Source organism: Corvus brachyrhynchos, unplaced genomic scaffold (genome assembly GCF_000691975.1).
Source record: "Corvus brachyrhynchos isolate BGI_N302 unplaced genomic scaffold, ASM69197v1 scaffold710, whole genome shotgun sequence".
NCBI classification, from domain to species: Eukaryota; Metazoa; Chordata; class Aves; order Passeriformes; family Corvidae; genus Corvus; species Corvus brachyrhynchos.
The window spans coordinates 320,443-341,000 of record NW_008236029.1 but is presented as its reverse complement, the minus strand read 5'-3'; the positions used below and the strand labels follow the sequence as shown (position 1 = coordinate 341,000).

Genomic DNA, 20,558 nt, shown 5'->3' with positions numbered 1-20,558 from the left:
AGATTCTTGCATTACAACAGCTAACTTACATCATTAAAGTATTTCCTAGATATGTAGTATGTTGGAGGATTGCTCAACAGTGAAACACATTTCTAAGAAGAAAACTTGCTTGATACATACAATTTTATCTCCCATGATGGATTGAAGCACCTTTATATTCCTTTATACTCCCCAAACATTTTTCTTGATAGGTCCCCTACTTCCACACAAACATTTTCCTACCTGTCCATCACTGTCTTTGATAACCAACAGCACAGGTGTGTCTAATCCCATCATTGTCCGATACAAGGTCTTCAAGCTCATGCCATGCTTTGCAGTACTGTAGACAAGAGTCCATGGATAGCCAATAGTCCGTGGTGGAAGAGACTTTGTGAGCTATTAACAAGAAAATTACAACCCTTTATTTAATACATGCTTTATATTTAAGAATGTATAACATGTAAATGAAAGCAGATTATGTTCTGCTCAATCACTTTTAAGTGGGCTTAAAACCTAAGAATTAAACCTGAAGTTTCACATGTGTATTTTCTACTTTTGGTCACTCAAGCAGGTTTCTCTTCCTACCTCTACTAGTGACCTGCAAAAGAATGATTTATCAACTAAAGAACATGAGTGTGTTAAGGTCTCTAAAAGGTTTATCCATATAATTATTCTTTCATAACAATATTGCATGTCCCACCAATGTCTTAGTATTGAGCAAATAGATCACTCAAGTCAGCAGGCAGCAAACTGAAGGGTAAATGCTGCTTGTTGCTCTGTTTCTGTGCTTTTTAATCCAAAACTTCAATTAACACATTTCTAATGAAATCACTTTGGACTGAACAGCAAGAACTGCAGTGTTTTCACTGATGTTTTCAAGAAAGAATGAAAGTACAGCAAAGACAGACAAGTGTCTGTCTGAATACATGGTGTATTCGAAGTTAGGATTTAAAAAAAAAGCAACATTTTAGCTATGAATCGTGCTCTGCGTAGACACTTAGACACACACAGGTCTATGGTGCCAGATGGGATCCACCCAAAGAAACAGACGGAGCTGGCAGATACGCTCACTGAGCCACTTCCCACCATTTATCAGTATTCCAAGATAACTGGGGACATCCCTGTTAGCAAATGTGGTGTCCATTTACAAGATGGGCTGTAAGGAGGATCCCAGGAACTACAGGCCTGTCAGTCTGACCTCAGTGCCTGGGAAGGTCATGAAGCATGTCATTGTCATCTTGAGTGCCACCACACAGCACATGCAGGAAAACCAGGGGATCAGGCCCAGCCAGCGTGGGTTCATGAGAGGCAAGTCCTGCTTGGCAAACCTGATTTTCCTCTATGACATGGTGACCTGCTTGGTGGATGAGGGAAAGGCTGTGAATATTGTCCACATGGACACCAGTAAAGCCTTTGACACTACTTCCCACAGCACTCTTCTGGAGAAACTGGCTACTCATGGCTTGGACAGGCACACTGCTTGCTGGTTAAGAAACTGGCTGGATGATTGGGTCCAGAGAGTGGTGACGAATGGAGTTAAATCCACTAAGTGGCCGGTCACTCGTGGTGCTCCCCAGGGCTCACTACTGAGGCTGGTCCTGTTTAATGTCTTTATCAATGATCTGGACAAGGAGATTGAGTGCATCCTCAGTCTGCAGATTACAACAAGCTGGGCAGAAGTGTCAACCTGCTGGAGTGTAGGAAAGCTCTGCAGAGGGATCTGGACAGGCTGGATTGATGTACCATGGCCAGCAGTGTGAGGTTCAATAAGGGAAAGTGCCAGGTCTTGCACTTGTGTCACAAAAAACCCTGCAGCACTACAGGCTGGGAGAAGAGTGGCCAAAAAGCAACCCAGAGGAAAAGGATCCAAGGGTGCTGCTTGAGATGGCTGTGCATGAGACAGACTGTGCCCAGGTGGCCAAGAATGGCATCCTGACTTGTCCTCCTGGACTGAGCACTGTTGAGGCCACACCTTGAGTATTGTGTACTGTTCTGGGGCCCTCACTAAAAGGAAAACATTGAGATGCTGGAGTATATCCAAAGAAGGGCAGTGAAGCTGGTGAAAGGTCTGGAGAGGACTGAGGGAGCTGGGGCTGTTTACTCTGGAGAAAAGGAGGCTCAGAGGGACCTCATCACTCTCTACAACCACCAGAAAGCAGGTTGTAGCAGTCAGTCTTTTCTCCCAAAACAGGACAAGAGAAAACATCCTCAAGTTGAGCAACTGGAGTTCAGGATTGGATCTTAGGAAAATTTTTTTCAGTGAAAGGGTTGTCAAGCATTGGAACAGGGTAGCCAGGGAAGTGGTTGAGTTACCTGTGTTGAAGTATTTGAAGGATGCATAAGACATGGGTGACATTTTGGGAAAGGGTTTAATGGTGGACTTGGCAGTGATGAGGTAACAGCTGGACTCAGTGGTCTTAGACAACTTTTCTAATTATACACAGTTTATTTTCTTCTATTTAATATCACCCAAGGTCTTCTAACTGGTGTGTTTTACACTATAGTCACAGCATTTGTGACACATTAATGTACAAGAATAAAAAATGACATTAATTTCATACCTTTTCAATTTGTTCAGGCTGTAGTAATTCACTTGGATCACTAAGATTTGGCCGAAATGCTTCAGGCTCCAGGTCTGTTTTGATATTTGTTGCCTGTTTTGAATTGATATCTTCTCTTGTTGTTATCTACAAAAAGAATAGCAAGAAAATAAGTATTTGCCAGCCTATTGACAGAAAAGGTAAACTTCACAGGTTTAAAATCATGCAGTTATCAATTACACAAGTCCTTCGAAAGTTTAGAAATCCAACAGATTTGATCTGACCAAGATTTCCACTGTTTCCAATAGCAAGCTGGTACACAACTATGTAACAATAACTTACATAGACACCTACACAGAAGAAAGCTACAGCTTTATGCTAAAACAACAAACAGTTCTCATACACAGCTGAAGGGCTTCAAATGCCTTTCAGAAGATACTTTAAAAAGTTCTTGCATTTTAATACTGACATAGCATTCTAAGTGTAATTAAAAAAAAAGAAAAAACAGGAAGAAAAGGAATTAAAACTTCAACATTGACATTTCTCAGTAGTTTCTGAATCAATAGTCTTTTAGAATACTTAAGAAATTTTTCAGATATGCAGTAGACATCTGGGAAGACTGCTGTCATATATTTTGAACAAACCATCTGACTGGAGCCTTAGGAGTAGTGCTGCTCCATAAGCTGATCTGCTGAAGTACTTATGGGAATCAAAGAAGAAAGAATTGAGAGGGCGGGGAGCGGAAAGCAGCAATAATACTTCAGTTGCATAGAGAGCACTGAGGTCTGGCAAAGATGCACTATTCAGAAGGGTCCTGCAGTAGTTTAAAATACTTGACTTACATATCTACCCTGCTGAGTGTAGATGGCAGATGCCACAAAATCCCTCATCAGATGTAGCTCACAACAGCTTCTTACCCCAGTCAACATTCACTGGCACTTTCAAGTTAAAGTGCCATGTCTTGATAACTAGAATAGCTGCGATCCAAACAGATTTCCATCTATAAATCCAGCTGCAGGGATATTTAAAACTTGCTAGGGGGTAGTGAAATCTGACAAAGGAGTAGGACAAAGTGAGGAAGTTAGTAAGATAAGCCACTGCAGCAAGACTTATTAAAACGTTGAGAGATTTGCTAAAGAAAAAAGAAATCTCAACAAGATTAAGTGCATCTGAATAATTTATCAGCCTAAACCAAGTTTCACTGAAAGCCAGACTGTCCAAATTAAAACCTGAATCCTGAAAATTTCAAGAAAATATCTGCCAAATCCAGTTTGCCACATCCCTCCTACTCTAAACATACAGGACACAACTGCACTATTTCACAATATCACCATGGTAAGCTTTGCCAACCTTTTGTGAACTTGCTTAGTTAATTAAAAAAAAAAGCCAAATCAAAGAAAACTCTGAAATACAGATAGGAATATTTAAACAAATACAGCCACCTGAGCCAAAAAGAAGGACACTCCTTTCTTCCCCCTCAAGAACTATGAAAAAAGTTCCTATCACAAACCCTTATTATTTAAAAATAGCCTTATAAAGTCAACATATCAAAGTATATTCATACAGTAACTCAATCACAGTATTAATTCTAAACCCAAGAAAAGGTGTGCTTAAATTGAGTATAAAGCAACAAAAAAGCTCAAGCCTTCCTTTTCTCAATGGGAAGTAACAAGAACTTCCAACATGGACTATGCACTAATTTCCGTATCACAACACAAAATATGCAATTATCCATATAGCTTCATGTACAAGATGACCTGCACGCTGCTTTACAGAGTGCTATCTCTAAAATGTTATTTTATAGTCCAAATATTTTCCACCTTAAATGCCTTTCATCCATCATAATACTGCTTCAGCTCCAGAGAAGTTCAGCATTGTTCAACTGTAGAGCAGAAAGCTTCTTCCCTTTGTTATTCTTTAATTCTGATTAAAGACCACTGTGCAAAACATGAATAATTTGGATTCAAGTGGTGTGGGGAACTGAGTTTTTTGGTTTAGAGTTTTCATGGATTGGGGTATTTTTTCAGTTGGATTTTTTTCCATTATTATTATTATTTTATTTACTACTATTATTATTTATTACAGTAAAGCAGTTTTCTTCTAGGAAAAACGCTGCTTTGTAGAAGCAGTCAAAGAGCATCTGTTCAAAACAATCTGAGAGAAAGCACTCTAGCTGCAAAATTTGCAGATTTATTTCCCACCAAAGTTGGACAGAGCAGACTGACCTATAGTAAGATTCCAGGGGCTTCCAAGATTGGTAAATGTCACACAGTCTATACCACATTTGAGACCACAACTCAAATGGCCTCAGAGCAGAGAGTTTATAGGCTGTAACCCACCACATCAGATTTTTCTAGTCAGCCTAAACTTTGAGTTTGGGCGTACCAGGTGAAAGGTATTTGGAAAGAGCTCCGACACTTCCAGAATATTAATACATGGATTCTCCGCCACCACTTGCCAAAAACAGAAGAGTTCTGTTCTCAAGTGGGAACAATTTTTTTTTATTTTTTTTTTTTGCAAGATTTCTGACTTTCCTATAACAGGGCAGCTTTTGGGTTCAAGGTTCATGCTCATTATTGATCTATGTAATTGTACTACTTACAAAACATTTTAAAGCAATTAATTACTGATTATTAAACAAATAGAAATAAAAAAGCTATGAAAATGTTTTCTTATGTGTAATTACCTAATAGGTAAAAAAAGCCAAGATCAAAGAAATAAAAAAACCAGAATAAAACATTTTAAATTTTCAGCAGCCAAGTAGTAGAGAAAAACAAAATACTCAATGCTTCTAAGGAAATCTAAGCTATGCTTTCCATCAGTAAGGCATGTATGTGCACAGCAGCTAACAATTTTATAACACTCAAAAAACTATGAAACACCTAAAGAGAATGCAAATATCAGTTTCAATCCATATCCAGAGACCTCCAAAAATCCAAACTGCTTTCAAAGTACTGTTTTGTGCGTACGTGTATGACCTTTGACATGTTGAACTGCCTTAGTTACCTGCTTTTATAATGGGAAAAATACTTACCTATTTCACAGAAGTTGTGAAGCTTCATACTTGCCATGTACTGTGAGATTCTTGGTGAAAGATTCCTATATAAAATTAAACACCCGTGCAACAAGGTTTTGGATTCTTCACCTGTTTTGCATTCTTTTTAGGGAAGCTTCTAACACAACACACCAGTCTAAAGTAGAAGTTAAAACACAACACTGCAAGTCAAGCAGTACTGAGAACAAATTGTCAAATTCTAACAGAAAATTCCTGTGTGAAAAATGTGGAAGTAGTAATTCCATCATAAAATTACTGATTCCATCATAGAATTGCACAGTTAAACACATCCAAAACAAAGGAATTTTCTGTTGGATCCTTGTAGTGCTGTAGACAAGACAAACCCACTGAGTGCAGGACTTGCCCTGATCCAAGACACTACAAAGAAAGATGTTTTAGTATCTGGAGACGGGGTTTAAACTACTGAAGAGGGCACCTGGAGACGTCTGCAGAGTGTGCGCAGTTCTTCGCTATTTAGAGCATCGATCCTGCGGTGATACTCAGCCACTGACACTACCTGAATATGGAGACAGGAAGACAATAATTCCACTGACAGTTGAAGAAAAGTAAAAAGGTATGAAAGAAAAAACTGGAGGAGAGTAATGAAGGGAAAATGCGCAATGACAACAAACAAACAAGAAGGGCCAAGAGATGTTTGTTTCTGCAAGGACAATGCACATGTAGGTGATTTTAGACATATGAGTAAACACAGCAAGATTACAAAATAAACACTGAGGGCACTAGCAGTCAGATATCTCACTGATCTAGGATGAATACAGAACTGATATAGGAGTGCAAAAAGTTTCCAGTATCAGGATGCTAAATTAAAAGTCAATCTGAGTTGCATGCCTTAATCCAAACTCTTCAGCCCAAGGTCCTCTCAAACATTCTTTACACCCAGATTAATGAATCCTGTGAACCTGGTTTGCTTTCCTAAATGAAGACTAGAAGCAAATCTCAGGCTTCTCAGTAAGCTCTACCTCTTGTGTCTGGCAGCAAAGATACAGTTATAGACAATGTAGCAGGAGTACAGTTTAATAACACCCCAATACCACCCGACAATATCTTTACCCTGGACTTTCTATTCCCCTCCAAAGCTTCAGGAGTTGCTCATCTGTCAACACATTCACTTCAAATGGCATCTCCACTTTGGCAGGAGGTGTATGGCCAGAAAGTCTTTAGTCAGAAAGCTCTAGAACATGCTGCTCTGGTGCAACAAGCTGACTAAAGGACTACAACAGTCATTTTGATGTAACTAGAGCAAATAATGTGATTTTGAGAAAAACTCAAAATCATCATTGATATGAAAGCATCTTAAAACAGCTGGTGGAGAGATCAAATGGATGTCCCATGTAGTAAGAGCATATTAAAAACTTCTAGAGCCTACCACAGTGCAAAGGAAGACAACCACAAGTCCAGCAGCTCCCCATCTACCTGTCCCTACTACAAGGAGTTTGGCCAGATACTCGCCACTGTCCTGAGTACAGAGCCCACAGTCATGCATGACTGGCTCTTGAGCAGCGATGGTTCACTCTACCCCATGCAACTGCAAGGCAAGGAAAAAGGAATACTTGTGACATCCAGCTTTATTACTGAGTAATTCGTAATTACTAGCACTCAATTTATTCCATTATTTTTCTATTGTTGCCTTAAAATATATCAAGAATATTGTTGTAAATTGTATTGGCTTGTGCATTCTCAGAGTCAAATAGCTATATGTAAAGTTTTAACAGTATTACACTCAAACATGTAAGTGATAGTGTAGTTTTATCCTTTTATTTGCTACGACACTTCTTTGCAAATTTACACTGTTCACACCAGCAACTTTCAAACATAATCTTGAAAAGCAGTAATGTGAGGACCCTTTTGCCTTATTGCTTCTTTAAGCTACACCATACTACATGTGAGGCAGTAGGTAACTTATAATACACCACAGATGTCTGGTTACTTAAGGAGATTCTTGAGAAAAAAAAATCTCAAAATCTCTGACACCATTATAAAATTTTTTCACATGGTGGAAATGTAGACAGTTTTATGGGCAATGCCATCTTGCCTTCAACCTCTCAAATACATACTGTCATCATCCTCCATCTGTGAATTGCTTATCAGCTTTTTAACTCAGAGATTGACCTTTTCATATGCCATGGAGTTGCCTTATTTTTCTTCCTTGAGAGAAACATGACTACCTATCCAAGTACGTACAATATAATAGCTTCTTGGCATGCTGAACCTGTTGCACACTGTCACATTCCATTTGTTTTGAGAACAAAAGCCTGCATAATAACAGACTGTTGGTATGCTATGATAAACATCATAAATAGCACGTCATAGAATGTCAAACCACCCACAGGAAAATTAAAGGAAAAGAGGCCACCCTTTCACACCCAGTGCTTATTTTAAGTATACATTCCATACTAAGCATATAGTCCGTACTAAGTATACAATCCATACTAAGTTCCATGAATAAACCATAAGACACTGTCTCAAGTTTATCCACTCATCACTGAACCAGGCTTCAAGAGAGTACGTTAAGATACATCAACCCTTCAAATGCAGCACCGGGACTTCTGTTATAATGCTGTTGGGGTTTGACACTGGCTAGAAGCCAGGCACCCACAAAAACCCCATTTATTCATTCTCATCTGCTATCATTGAGCAGAGGAGGGGGGAAAGAAAAACAAACCAAAAGTCTAATGAGGTGAGGTTAAGGATTAGGAGAAAAACACTTTAAGGCAAAACAGGTTCAAGACTTAAACAGTATAAAGAAAATTTATTACCAACAGAATTAGAAGAGGATAATGAAAACTAAAATAAACCTTTAGAACACCTTTCCTTCCCAGTCCCTCTCTCTTTTGCACCAACTGCACAAGGAGACAAAAACATGGGGTTTTGGTCAGTCTTTCACTTCCTAAAGATCTTTCTTCGTTATGCTTAAGGAAAGGAGTTTCTTTCTTCTGCTGTGCCGTGGGATCCTTCCCATGGGAGATAGTTCTCTGCAACCTTTTCCAATGTGGTTTTAACTTTCACAAATAGCAGCCCCATCTGACCTGCTGTAACATGAGTCCCTCCCACGAAGGGTGCAGTCTTCCCAAAACTGCACATCATGGGTCATTTTAGTTCATGGGGTTTAGTCTTTTAAGGAGAAGCTGTCTAGTTTGGAAATTCTCTCTTTCTCTGGAAGCAAGGGTCCTTGCTCTCTGTTTGAGTTCCTCACTAGATTACAGCTTTTCAGTATCCATGCGCTCCAGCATTGAGTGCTTTTCCTCACGGGCTGCACGTGGATCTCTGCATCCCCCCATGCACTTCATGAATTACAAGGAAACAATTTGTTGTATTATAGTCCTCACAACAGCTTATAGAAAAATCTCAGCTCTGACTCCTGGTGCACCTCCTCCCTCTCCTTTTTTTCACTGACCTCGATGTTGGTTGTCCTCACCTGTCCTCACTTCTCCCTCTTCTCTGACTCGGAAGAAAATTGTTGTCCATAGGTACTATTGTTCTCAAGTTCTATCAATTGAAAAGTTCTTATAGAGCTTCGCTGGGCTGACAAGGTTGATCTTGTCTGTGCTCCATGTTGGGGAATTGTTTGCCATGTTTTCCTTGCTGGCCACATGGTCCCCAGTGGCCCCAAGAAGGCCCCAGTGGCCACACTGGGATCACCCCTGGCAGCCGCCTCACCACCCCTCGGGAGAAGAAAGATAACTTCCCGCAGTTTTTCTCCTTTCTTAAATATGTCATCACAGAGGCATTACCAACTTCTCTAATTGGGCTAGTAACCTGCCCATCATCAGAGCCTTCAGTGATTGGCTCTGTGCTGGACATAGCAGAAGTTTCGAGCAGCTTTTCTCCTGCCCACCAAAAGACTAGACTGCTTTTAAACTAACACAAATGCCTATGGTTTAGGCCAACATGCTTTATTCCTGCTTTGCAGTGGACAAGACTATGTACTTCTTCATTAAATGAGCTACAGAATCTCAAAGTCACATTATGTGTAAGCTTACTAGCAACTACCTTCAACTTCATTCAGGAATTGAGATACATCTTGCAAACAGACAGCACTTTTTCCCTGCCAGGCTCAAGAGCACTGTTTTGAAATGTTAGTGGTAACATTGGAAGTTTATTCTTCTTTATAACCTGGTTTAATTCACAGTCTGCTTATGCTATTTCCTCTTCCATCAGAATTTCTTCATGCTCCTTCCTTGTAGTTCTACTAATCTTCTAGTCTACTTCACCAAGCTAAATAAACCAGTGTTTTCTTCCCTCTCCTGCCTCCATCACCTGTATGTCTTCCTATCATTCCCAGACCTACTTCTACCTCATTCTACTTTGAACTTTGATTCTCAGATGCAGAACTTAGTCTTTCATATAGTATAAGAAATACCTAGAAAGCAAGACATTTCATAGATAAAAGGTAGATGCAGATTCATATTCAGCACACTGGATTATAGTTTTCAGTACAAAAATGCTTCTTAGTAATAAAATTCTTCCATTAAAGTAATTAAGTAAAGGTCTACCAATATGACTTTGCTATGTGCTTTATTTACTATGCTATCTTTACTATGACATATCAGCTTCTGGTTTCCTTGATAACCAAGCTAATTTTTGAGGATGAGGAAGTGTTCCTGAAGGACGCTGTGTTCTCTCTCTAGTTGTTTTCTGCTTTAAAAAGAAGGAAGAGAGAAAAACAGCTAAACTTCTTATGGTTAATCTGGGCACTGGTTGGAATAGAGCAAAACAATGTGTATAGCCTGAATCGTTAGTGTGCTTCAGGGTGAAAAGGGTTCTGCTTTGGGACTTGAAACTGTCTATTGCCAATGATACAACACTGGGAGGAGCTGTTGACTCCCTCAGAGGCAGGGAGGCCCTGCAGAGAGACCTCGACAAATCAAAGGACTGGACAATCATGAACCACCTGAAGTTCAACAAGGGACAGCGCCGGATTCTGCACCTGGGATGCAGCAACCCAGCACAGACAGACTGGGGAATGAGATGCTGCAAAGCAGTGACATGGAAAGAGACCTGGGGGTCCTGGATGATGGAAAATTGGATATGAATCAGCAGTGCCCTGGCAGGCAGGAGGGCCAAGTGTGTCCTAAGGGGCATCAGGCACAGCATCACCAGCCGGGCAAGGGAGAGGATTGTCACACTCTGCTCTGGGGGTGCACCTCAAGTCCTGGAGGTAGTTTTGGGCACCACAACATAAGAAAAGTTTAAAGCTCTTAGAGAATGCACGATGAACAGCAACAAAGATGGCAAAGGGCTTTGGGAGCAAGCCATATGAGGAGTGACTGAGGTCACTTGGTCTGCTCAGGCTGGAGAAGAGGAGACTGAGGGGAGATCTCACTGCAGACTGCAGCTTCCTCGTGAGGGGAAGAGGAGGGGCAGACACTGATCTCTTCTCTGCAGTGATCAGCAACAGGAACTGTGGGAATGGCCTGAAGCTGTGTCAGAAGAGATTTAGTTTGGATATCAGAGGGTGTTTGGGCACTGGAACAGCTCCCCAAGGAACTGGTCACAGCACCAAGCCTGACAGAGTTCAAGAACTGTTTGGACAATGCTTTCAGGCACAGGGTGTGACTTTTGGGGATGGTGCTGTGCAGGGCCAGAAGTTGTGATGCCACCTGGATTTTTACCTTTTTTCTTTCGTATATGTTCTGTGTTTTTTGAACATATACTTGTAGCTCTGTAGTCTGTTATCGTAGCTTCACTTCAGTATTTTCCTAAGCAGAAAGACAAAACAAATTCCAGGACCCCTATGCTATCTTGGTTCTCCTTAGAAACCAAGGTTGAAACCAGCTCTTCGAGACAGTTTTATAAACAAAGCCTAGTCCTCATCTGAAAGGGGGAGGATTTATAAGGTGCTAGGGCTGGGGAGGATTACTTCACTGGGCATGCTGCTAATTGGGGAGCTCTTGTCAGATATGCTAATTTGCAGAATCTATAGAAGTTGTACACATGCCACGCAGTGGTGCATCTTCAGTGTTTTCCACCTGACAAACTGTGCACCTAAGGATCCTTATATAAAGGTACCCCCTTTTTATCAGCCTAACTGTGTCTGGCTCATATTTCTAGGACCAGAAAAAAACGCAGCAGTTGGACTTGATCCTTGTGGGCCCTTTCCAACTCAGCTTATTCTGTGATTCTGTGATTCCAAGTTTGAAAAGACATGGAATATATCTTTAGAGATCTAATACTACCTGCTGTATTCACATTGGCAGCATTGATGAAAAACCATAGGATGAATATGACTCATGGTATGGCTCTTTCAAGTTTGACTCTCTACACCATGTATATGCGAGTTAAGCACTTAGCACAACACCCAACAGTTTTAATATTTAATGCAGTAAGTCGAGGGTTTGCATACCAATGATTCAAACAATCAAGAAGCCAAGGATTCTCCTTTCGGAGAAATTCAGGTTTCTAAACTTTGTTTTTCTGAAACCATGTCAAAAGTACCTAACTTTTACAAGTTATGCTGGTCACTTGCAGTGAATGAAACTGAAGACAAAATTCCAGATATGGAACATTTTTTGTCCTTCAGGAACACATATGAAAATGCAGTTAAAATTGTTCAATGTATGATCAGCCCCTTCAGCCCCTGGTCGTATCATCCTGCTACAGACAAGATGTTAAAAAAAGCTTTTTACACCAGTGAGGGATTCCTCAGTTTATCAAAGTCACAAGTGACACACCCCACTAATGCCTCTTTGCTAACAAGGAGGAGGTTTAATTGCTGCCCTCAAAACAAACACAGCTAAACTGTCAGAGCAAACAAGTAGCTGAAACTGTCTCCATCGAGAGAAAGGGAGGGTCTTATCAGAGCTGAAGAGTGCTTCTGAAAGATAAGAACAGATAAAGCTTAACGGTATAAATGGCTCTCTTAACAACTCCGAACATGACATTAAAAAAAACAAGTATTAAGAAAGAACACAAGCTGAACCATTTTACTTTGAATCTTAATACATAGGTGTAAAATCAGACGAACTGTAAACTTTATGAATATTAATTCTTCGAGATTCAGAAACATTCCAGGATATTTAACTGAAGGAAAAGAAAGCCAATGTAGTTTTATTAGGCCACTACAAAGTTACTTCAAAATACCTTCCAATAAAAAGGTGCCTATGTGAACTGAAAGCTGCTATGAGTATTTTAAGAGAAAACACTAAGTTTATTTTTCAGACAAATTTAGTTTCCTCCCAAAAATATTAGAAGGATGGAAAGAAGACAACGTGCTCCAGCACATCAAATATGATTATTTGGGATATATTGATTACATCACAATAATGCATTAATTCATGGGGTTTACCACAACAGATAAACACTTGTGACGTATCATTTGAAAAAATCCCAAACCTTAAGACTAACTTAATTTGATTCATTGGTAAGCATGTGGCTATCTATTTTCTATTTTGTGTGGTTTTCAGTCAATTCAGCTCCCTGTCACTCTACTGGTGACAAGGAAGGGAAGGCATGACAGCTGGCCATTTTATGCAGAGAAGGACCATAGAATGACAGTAGTTCTCTGGTTTGGCTGGCAGCACGGTTCTTTCTCTAATATTTTTAAAGCTGTCCCTCTCCAAATGTACACCAGGGTGTTTTCCAGGGCAGGGACAGAAATGCTGAGAAGTTCACATGACAGCAGCATTCTCCCTGTGACCAGTATTGTCCCCAGAGCTTTGCAGGATGAGCTGTTAAGTATCTGCCTCAAAGTGCTCTAAGCCTACAGCAACTGTACCAAGCTGTAATTAACATATACTGAAGATAAACGGAAGTATCTGCAATAACCAGAATAAACGAACTTGAATGCAATCAAACCCTGAAGCACACAAAGTGTTATATCAAGTCTGTAGACCTTAATAACAAGCTATTTTTTTCAAGATATGAGAAAACACTCATATGAGAGATATGATAATGCCAGCAAGATAACTAAATTTAACATGCAAAACATTAAACAGTTTAGGATGTTTGTGCAAAGAGCTAAGGTTTAAGAAAATTACTTTCTTAAAGAGGCAGGCCAGAAAACTTTACTCATTTTGTCCAAACAAAAAAAGATCTGTAGCAACACGACCAAAAAAACCCAGCTGCCTTGCAAAACTATTTAAGGAAGTTTCAGCACTAGCAAGCAGAGAAGCCAGAGAGAGGTTCAGCTGCTGAAACCACAGCATCTGGTGCTTGAGCTCAAGCTGCCACTCCAGGAAAAGGCAGCCTGAGCAAGGGTACACCTCAGTTCTGATACTGCCCTGCAAAGATCCTCTCAGGTGTGACAAGAAAGCATTACACAGGCTTAGAAGTAACTGAATCATAGCCCAGTATGAAAAAGTTTGTCTCTTACTTTAAGCAGAAAAAAGGTCTATTAGGATCAATTTCGATTCCATAGGTCATTAAAAGCACACAGGAAAAATGTAAGCCTTTACTACTCATTTGATTTCTTTCAACTTATAATCAACCTTTTCGAAAATTCCTCTGCTACTCTGACTGCATTTGTCAAAGTAGACTAATATTTCACAATTATTAAAAATGTAAATAATATAACACCCAATAATTCAGTGGAAGAACTATAATCATAGAATAGCTCAGGCTGGAACAGACCTTACAGATCACATAGCTCCAACCTCCCCAACATGGGCAGGGAATCTTCTGCTACACCAGATTAGTCAAAGCCCCACCCAGCCTGGCCTCGAAGACTTCCAGGGGTGGGAACTCCACAAATTCTCTGGGCAACCTATTCCAGTGCCTCACAACCCTCAGAGTGAAGAATTTCTTTGTAGTATGTAATCTAGACCTTCCTCCTTCAGATTAAGGTCCTATCCCCCCTCCAGCTCTCTTACAAGAGAGCCCCTGTAGGCTCTGGAAGAAATGCCATAATGTGTCCCCAGAGCCTCCTCTCCTCCAGGCTGAACAGCCCCAACTCTCTCAGCTTGTCTTCATAGCAGAGGTGTCCAGCTGATATCAAAACACAGCTCTTGGATCAATTTAGTGGCCCTCCTCCGGACCTGTTCCAAGAGGCCCACATGGGAACATCCAGTCATGGCATGATGTATAAACCCCCAAATTACCTAGGACAACAAGTATGGCAAATATCTGTCACCAAGGAAAGGTTCTAGGCTTAGCGATCTGTGTAAGAAAGTACTGGATTCCACTCTGGTTTTTTATTACTAAAAATATATCATTAGTTCATTCTATGACTCTAAAAAATTACTATGGAAAGCTGATTTTAAAAATATTTCAGTAGTATTACTGAATTGATGCAACCTTGCAATTCTGACATCCACAGAGAAGTACTAAGTCCTCATCTTTCACATGTAAGCCCCTATTATTATACCTTCATAATAGCCAAAGGAATACAGGCATTAGCTTACCAAATAAAGTTAACCAATAACTCAAAACGTCAGAAGTTGTGCAAGTCTCAAATAATTCAAGTTACTAAAACTATTTGCATGCTAATAACTTGAGAATATAAAAGCCAAAGATCAGTTTTCACTGGTTTTGTCCCCTTTGGCTATGCAGCCTATCCAAGCTGTGCAAAGCACAGACATGCATTCCCAAAGAAGGCAATCCATCTTTTGTTCTCTTGCATTGTTTGATGTCTTTTGTCTGAAATGCTTTGATAGGAAGAATCATTGCCTGCATTTTTGACATTCTAGAAACTTACTGGCATCTCTTGTACTGCTATAAAATAAAGAGACAGAGTAAATACCAAACATTTACTAAAACATGGGAGGCTGACATTACTGGCTTTTTAAAGGGGGCGTATAATGCACCAGTTGGTCACCAAAATTTTGATTTCTTATCCTGGGAAAGTACCAAACACCTTCAATTCAGCCCAAATTAACTGTATCATCAAGAAAGTAACAAAGGCCTTTCAGGTAAATAATCTAGGGCAAGTTAGTTGCTTCAAGTTAGCATTTTTGTTTTATTGTATCACTTCATTTAGTCCAGCAACTGTTATTTCATGTCAGATGAGTTATCATCCAAATTAAGAACAACCACTAAAGAGAGATTTAGTCAGAAACCTGTACACTTTATATGCTGCCACTATCCTTAATATTCTTTCCACTGTCTTGCTTAACAAATAATTATACCAATATGCCTTTTTTCCTTTCTGTAGGAATATTACACTTACACATTAGGTTTATGAACATTCATTGAAGAAAAAACCCAACTTCAAGAATAGAGCTTTTCTTATCCACATAGCAACATTTTAAAAATATCCTCATATGTAGATACTTCTGTACCCTCTTTTTCCAGTTTGACTTTTTACATGTTAAAATAACCTGTTCTCTACCTCTCTCACAGCAAAGTTGATCCTTATTCTCACAGAGTCTTCTTCAGTTCAAACTGTCCTTAAAAGCTGATAAGTATTGTTTTTATAACACAGCTGGACTTTGGCTGAAGTTCAGTATTGGTCCTAAGGGAAACAATTACAACAAGGGATACTACTACTTTTTAAAATATCTGTGCAAGTTATACCTATTTAACTATGTATATAGATATATGTTAAAAAACACATTCTTGGTAAACTAAACTTCAGATACTTTTTACACTGCTACAGGGTATGCTAAAATAACATTTCAATTAATTTAGATATTATATCTCCATTCTATTCCACCACCACAGAGGAAAGTTAAGAGCCTATTACTTCAAAACTGTGTTGTTAGGAACACACATTTTACAGAATCATTTGCTGCAACAAGTCAATTTCATATTTTGCAAGTATCCTGGCTACAAATAAAGATAAAAACAATACATAAAAGATAAAGAATAAAACCCTATTAATAAATAAAAAATAAAACCCCAATTCAACAGCACATTGAAAGAAGTACGCTTCAAAACCCAGTGATGTGTAATTCTTAAGAAGAAGACAGTAAAAAGCCTGTCACAAGGAGAGTCTAAATGAAAACTATCTTCCAAATTTACCAGTGAGTAAAAGCACAAACAAGTATATTGTCAGGATCATTTCTTCCCTATCTCAAGATATCATTGTTCTGCAAGTCTCACTGAAAATCTTTTCCTTTAGATACTACTACGTATTAAATAGTACTACAAAGTCTGTTTGGGGAAAACAACACTGAAAAAATTCTATTCCCTTTCATAAATCTAATAAACTGCAAAACCAATGTTATTGGTCCCTCCTTTTCATTATAAATGTGAGAATGGGAGTACAGCAGACTCATGTCCATGAATTTAGAAGTATTATCAGACCTTCATATGGTTGACTGGCTTCTGAGAAGGTAATGGTAAGTCAGGAAATTTCCACTTCTCTAATTATATGCCCATGCAAAACTCCTGTTCCCGGTATTTAGCTATAAAGCACATTTTTTTGGTGAAGAAATGCATTACTCCAAGGGAAACAAAAGGAAAGGAAAAAAAGCTGGTGGGAAAGGAAAGGAAAAAAATCCCACCTTATTTCAAAGTAGTTTCTCTTACCTAATGCCAAAGGAATACCAGTAATTAGATTATGTTCCAAAGATAATGAAAATTTTTGACTCCTGTTCACACATTCAAAATTTAAACTTACAGAAACTGCCTCTGCACCACAACATTTAAAGACTGCAATAACAGACATGAACATACTACACTGAAAATTACCAGAGTGCATTTATGATTAACTGGCTGGTGCTTTCTTCCCTTCTTCCCATACCAGAGACGAGACATTTCCCTTCTAAAAATAAAATGAGACTAAAAAAAGAAATGAAACAAAAAACATGGTTCAAGGCTGTTTGAAAGCATTCTCTGTACCTGCTGTCAGCTCCAGGCACAGGGAGAGCCCCACGACGCTGTGACAGGATAGTTTGCTGGACGCTCACATTTGACTGACAAGGCAGGGAACAAATGAGCGAGTGTTCAGCAAGGGGATGTATCGCAAATGATGACGATACACAAGGAGGAAGGTTTCCTGCGCTCAAGTGTGGTTGCAGAGCACTAGTTTGTTAAAAAGGGGAAAATATTTAAAGATACAGAACTGTTATTAATGTAAGATACGGAATTGTTTGTACACAATACTGGGAAGCACAAAAATAATCCCCAAGAACTGTGTGCAATATTCTGTTACAACATAATTGTTCATAAACAATTTCTAATGGTAAAATGTCTGCATTCAATATTAAACTAATAGTTTGTCTTCCTTATGCTGACAACTGTATATAAACCCTATCAGTCATTTCTTAGAGTCCAGAAGAGTGGTCAGTGAAGATTTAAAATATTATTTAAAAAAAAAAAAAAAAAAAGGGTTTTAAAGCATTCAGAAACTGTTAGGCTTGAAGCCTTTTCAGTTTGTAAGCTACAAGAAGAAAATTAATTCTTTTGTCTGTAACCTAAATTTGCTATATGGGTTAAATGCTAGTCCCAGCAAGAAAGTATTTTTGGAATCATGATTTTTGTTTTTCCCCTTAAGAAAGGTTGTTTATTTAAACAGGCATGTGCAACAGTAAAAAGCATGACAACCCTTCAAGAATTTCTCTGTAGTAGCACTTGCAGTCTTTCTACCCCACACCCAAAATGAAACATCCCCTTTCCCCCATCCAACATCCCCCAAAACAAACAACAACCATCAAAAAAATCTCCACATCACCCATGCTTCAAGTTCTGTGCAGAAATATTAAATAGGCCAGGTCAGCAACACAACAACATTAAATCATTGCTCACTCAGGCTGTTGCACTGTGATCTAAAAGCCAAGATGTCCAAGCAGAGAAAACCAGGACCAAAACTTGTATTTTACTGCCAACTTTATAATGGAACATCTCGGCTTGCACTAGCGTATAATATTCTTTTTGATAAAATGTTTTTATTTTTAGTAAAACCTTTTCTGGGAGCTGGCATCTCTAAAAGTAAATTTGTTCTAACTTATCAGAACTATTAAGGTGGGAAGTAAAAACATTTTTATTACTGAAGCTGGGATTTAGGAAATTCAAATATGTAATAATACACTACATATATAGCCAAATGGTGTACAATTCCAATAATAAGCCATATGCCTATTTATGTGCTTGAGGTTTTTTGTTGGGTTTTATTTTCAAATAGTAAGTGAACTAATACTGAGGGTTAAAACAAGAATGAAAACCAGAAACCCTTAAAACTGTTTCAAATGAGAATTACCATCAATACAAAAATATAATACAAGCTACAGACATCACCCTCTTCTCTGCCAAGTCTGGGCAATCTTAAAGGAATGGAGAATATGCAGAAAAAATATTTCAGACTTTCTCTGGAAAGGAAACCTTTAAAGCAGAAAGCAAAAGCTAGCAATACAACTAACTCTTCCACAGCCTATTTTATCAGTCATCTATTCCCTGCCCTTCAGAAAAATAAAAATTCCTCCCTAACACTAGCTAACATGTTGTTTCTCCAAAGCTGGGAAAGGAAGAAAAGAATCTGATGAACTGAATTGTTTTTTGTCCTGCAACATTTAATCTTAAACAATTCTAACAATTTGTTTATAAGTTTCAAGCTTCTCTTTAAAAAAAATGGCTTTTCCCAGAGCTTCTCAAAAGGATTTTGAAAACTTGCTCAAAAGAAAAGAGAGCAATAAAATTCTGTTAGATCTGATTACTCACTTTTTCACTTAATTCCAGCTGCAAAGTTTAATGGGAATGATTGCACAAGTAACTTTATGAGACCTCCTGACAGTCTGTTTTGGTGCTCAGTCCTGCAGCAGCAGCCACCCCCATGAGCTGGCAGCTGCCCTCAGCTGGGAGCATCTGCTGCAGGGGGAGGGCAGGAGAACCTGAGCAGCACCAAGAAACAGCACACTAGGAAAGTGGCAAAACTTGTCACTTGTGACAGATCTCAACCCCAGCCACAGAAAGAAGCCCACATGAGAAATCTGACCCCAGTAGCACCACTTGGTGAAAGATTAATAAACTGTCCTTTTATTTTTTCATGCATTTGGGGATTACAGTATCTGTTAACTGGAATCAGAATCTTGTATCTTGCTGCAATTAACATAGGCCTTGCCATCACTGTTCTTAATAAAAGATTCTAGTGAGGAGCACCAGCTCAGATCTGACACCCATGCAGAACAGCAGCAAACACATCAGAGCATCCACCTATTTCTTACATAGACCATAGAGCAACAGAAAATGTATCTAACTACACTGAATGCTAATCTTGTTATTGTCATTGTTAATTCATAACCAAGATACAGATCTCTATACAGTCAATGTGCATAGTCCTTTTCTGTAATTGTACCTCCCAATGTTGTTTCTTCTAATAAACTAACCTGTCTCAAAAAAATACTTAAGTAGCAGCAGCAAAAAAGGAGAGTGACAACAAATAAAGATACAACTTATGGAATGTCTTATTTCCACTCCAAACCAATTACCTGGTTTACACCTTTTGCCATACCAGATTTCAAGTTATCAGCTGACAAGATTTCATAACACTGAAACAGGGTAGTAAGCATAGCAACCTCAACTTCAGAAGGAAGGCTGGACACTGGATGTGGAAGAAGGTTTTTGCAGCTGGATAAGATGAAACTATTTTGTTTCACTTAGTCACTAACAGTGTCCTGATACCACAGAAACAGAAAAGTCGTGACACTGAATTCTACAATCCTTACATTTAATAATCATGCTTTTTGAGTGAGGTTACATTAAGAAAAAATATACTTCCTGTGCTCCAACCCCCTTAAGAGACAGAAGTTAGCCCAGAACAGTAACAGGACAGGCTGGAGGGGCATAATTACTCAGTTTATTTGCAATTTGCTGTTGATTCCACATGAATAAGTGTCAAGTTCAGGAGCAATGAAGTTAGAATGCAGTTGAAATTAAAAAAAAAAAATACAAAATCAGATACTGGCTTCTATACAAAATTACTACTCTGTCTTCTACAAGTGGGTCTTCATAAAAATTGTTGCAGGTGAAGCTAATGTGGGATTACAGCCAAATGATGTCTGATCCCTTTTCCTTTTACGGGTACAAGAAACACTGAAACATTACAAAAAGCTACCTCCTGAAGTGTCAATACAACATGGACTGGCACAGCT

General features: G+C 39.0%; 1 protein-coding gene across 7 annotated transcripts in view; it reads right to left on the bottom strand.

Annotated features, from left to right (window-relative positions):
• The window catches only part of OXR1 (oxidation resistance 1), a 276,422-nt gene that overhangs the window by 8,865 nt on the left and 246,999 nt on the right, over positions 1–20,558 (bottom strand). For 5 of the 7 annotated variants that reach the window (XM_017731281.1, XM_017731272.1, XM_017731289.1 and 2 more), the window contains 3 exons: positions 6,011–6,091; positions 2,541–2,666; positions 223–375 (listed from right to left, as the gene is read on the bottom strand). In XM_017731281.1, coding sequence (XP_017586770.1) covers positions 223–375; positions 2,541–2,666; positions 6,011–6,091 — 360 coding nt within the window. Of the gene's footprint in view, positions 1–222; positions 376–2,540; positions 2,667–6,010; positions 6,092–17,163; positions 17,337–20,558 lie in introns of those variants that run through there. The other 2 variants (XM_008632255.2, XM_017731278.1) reach the window with 2 other exon arrangements.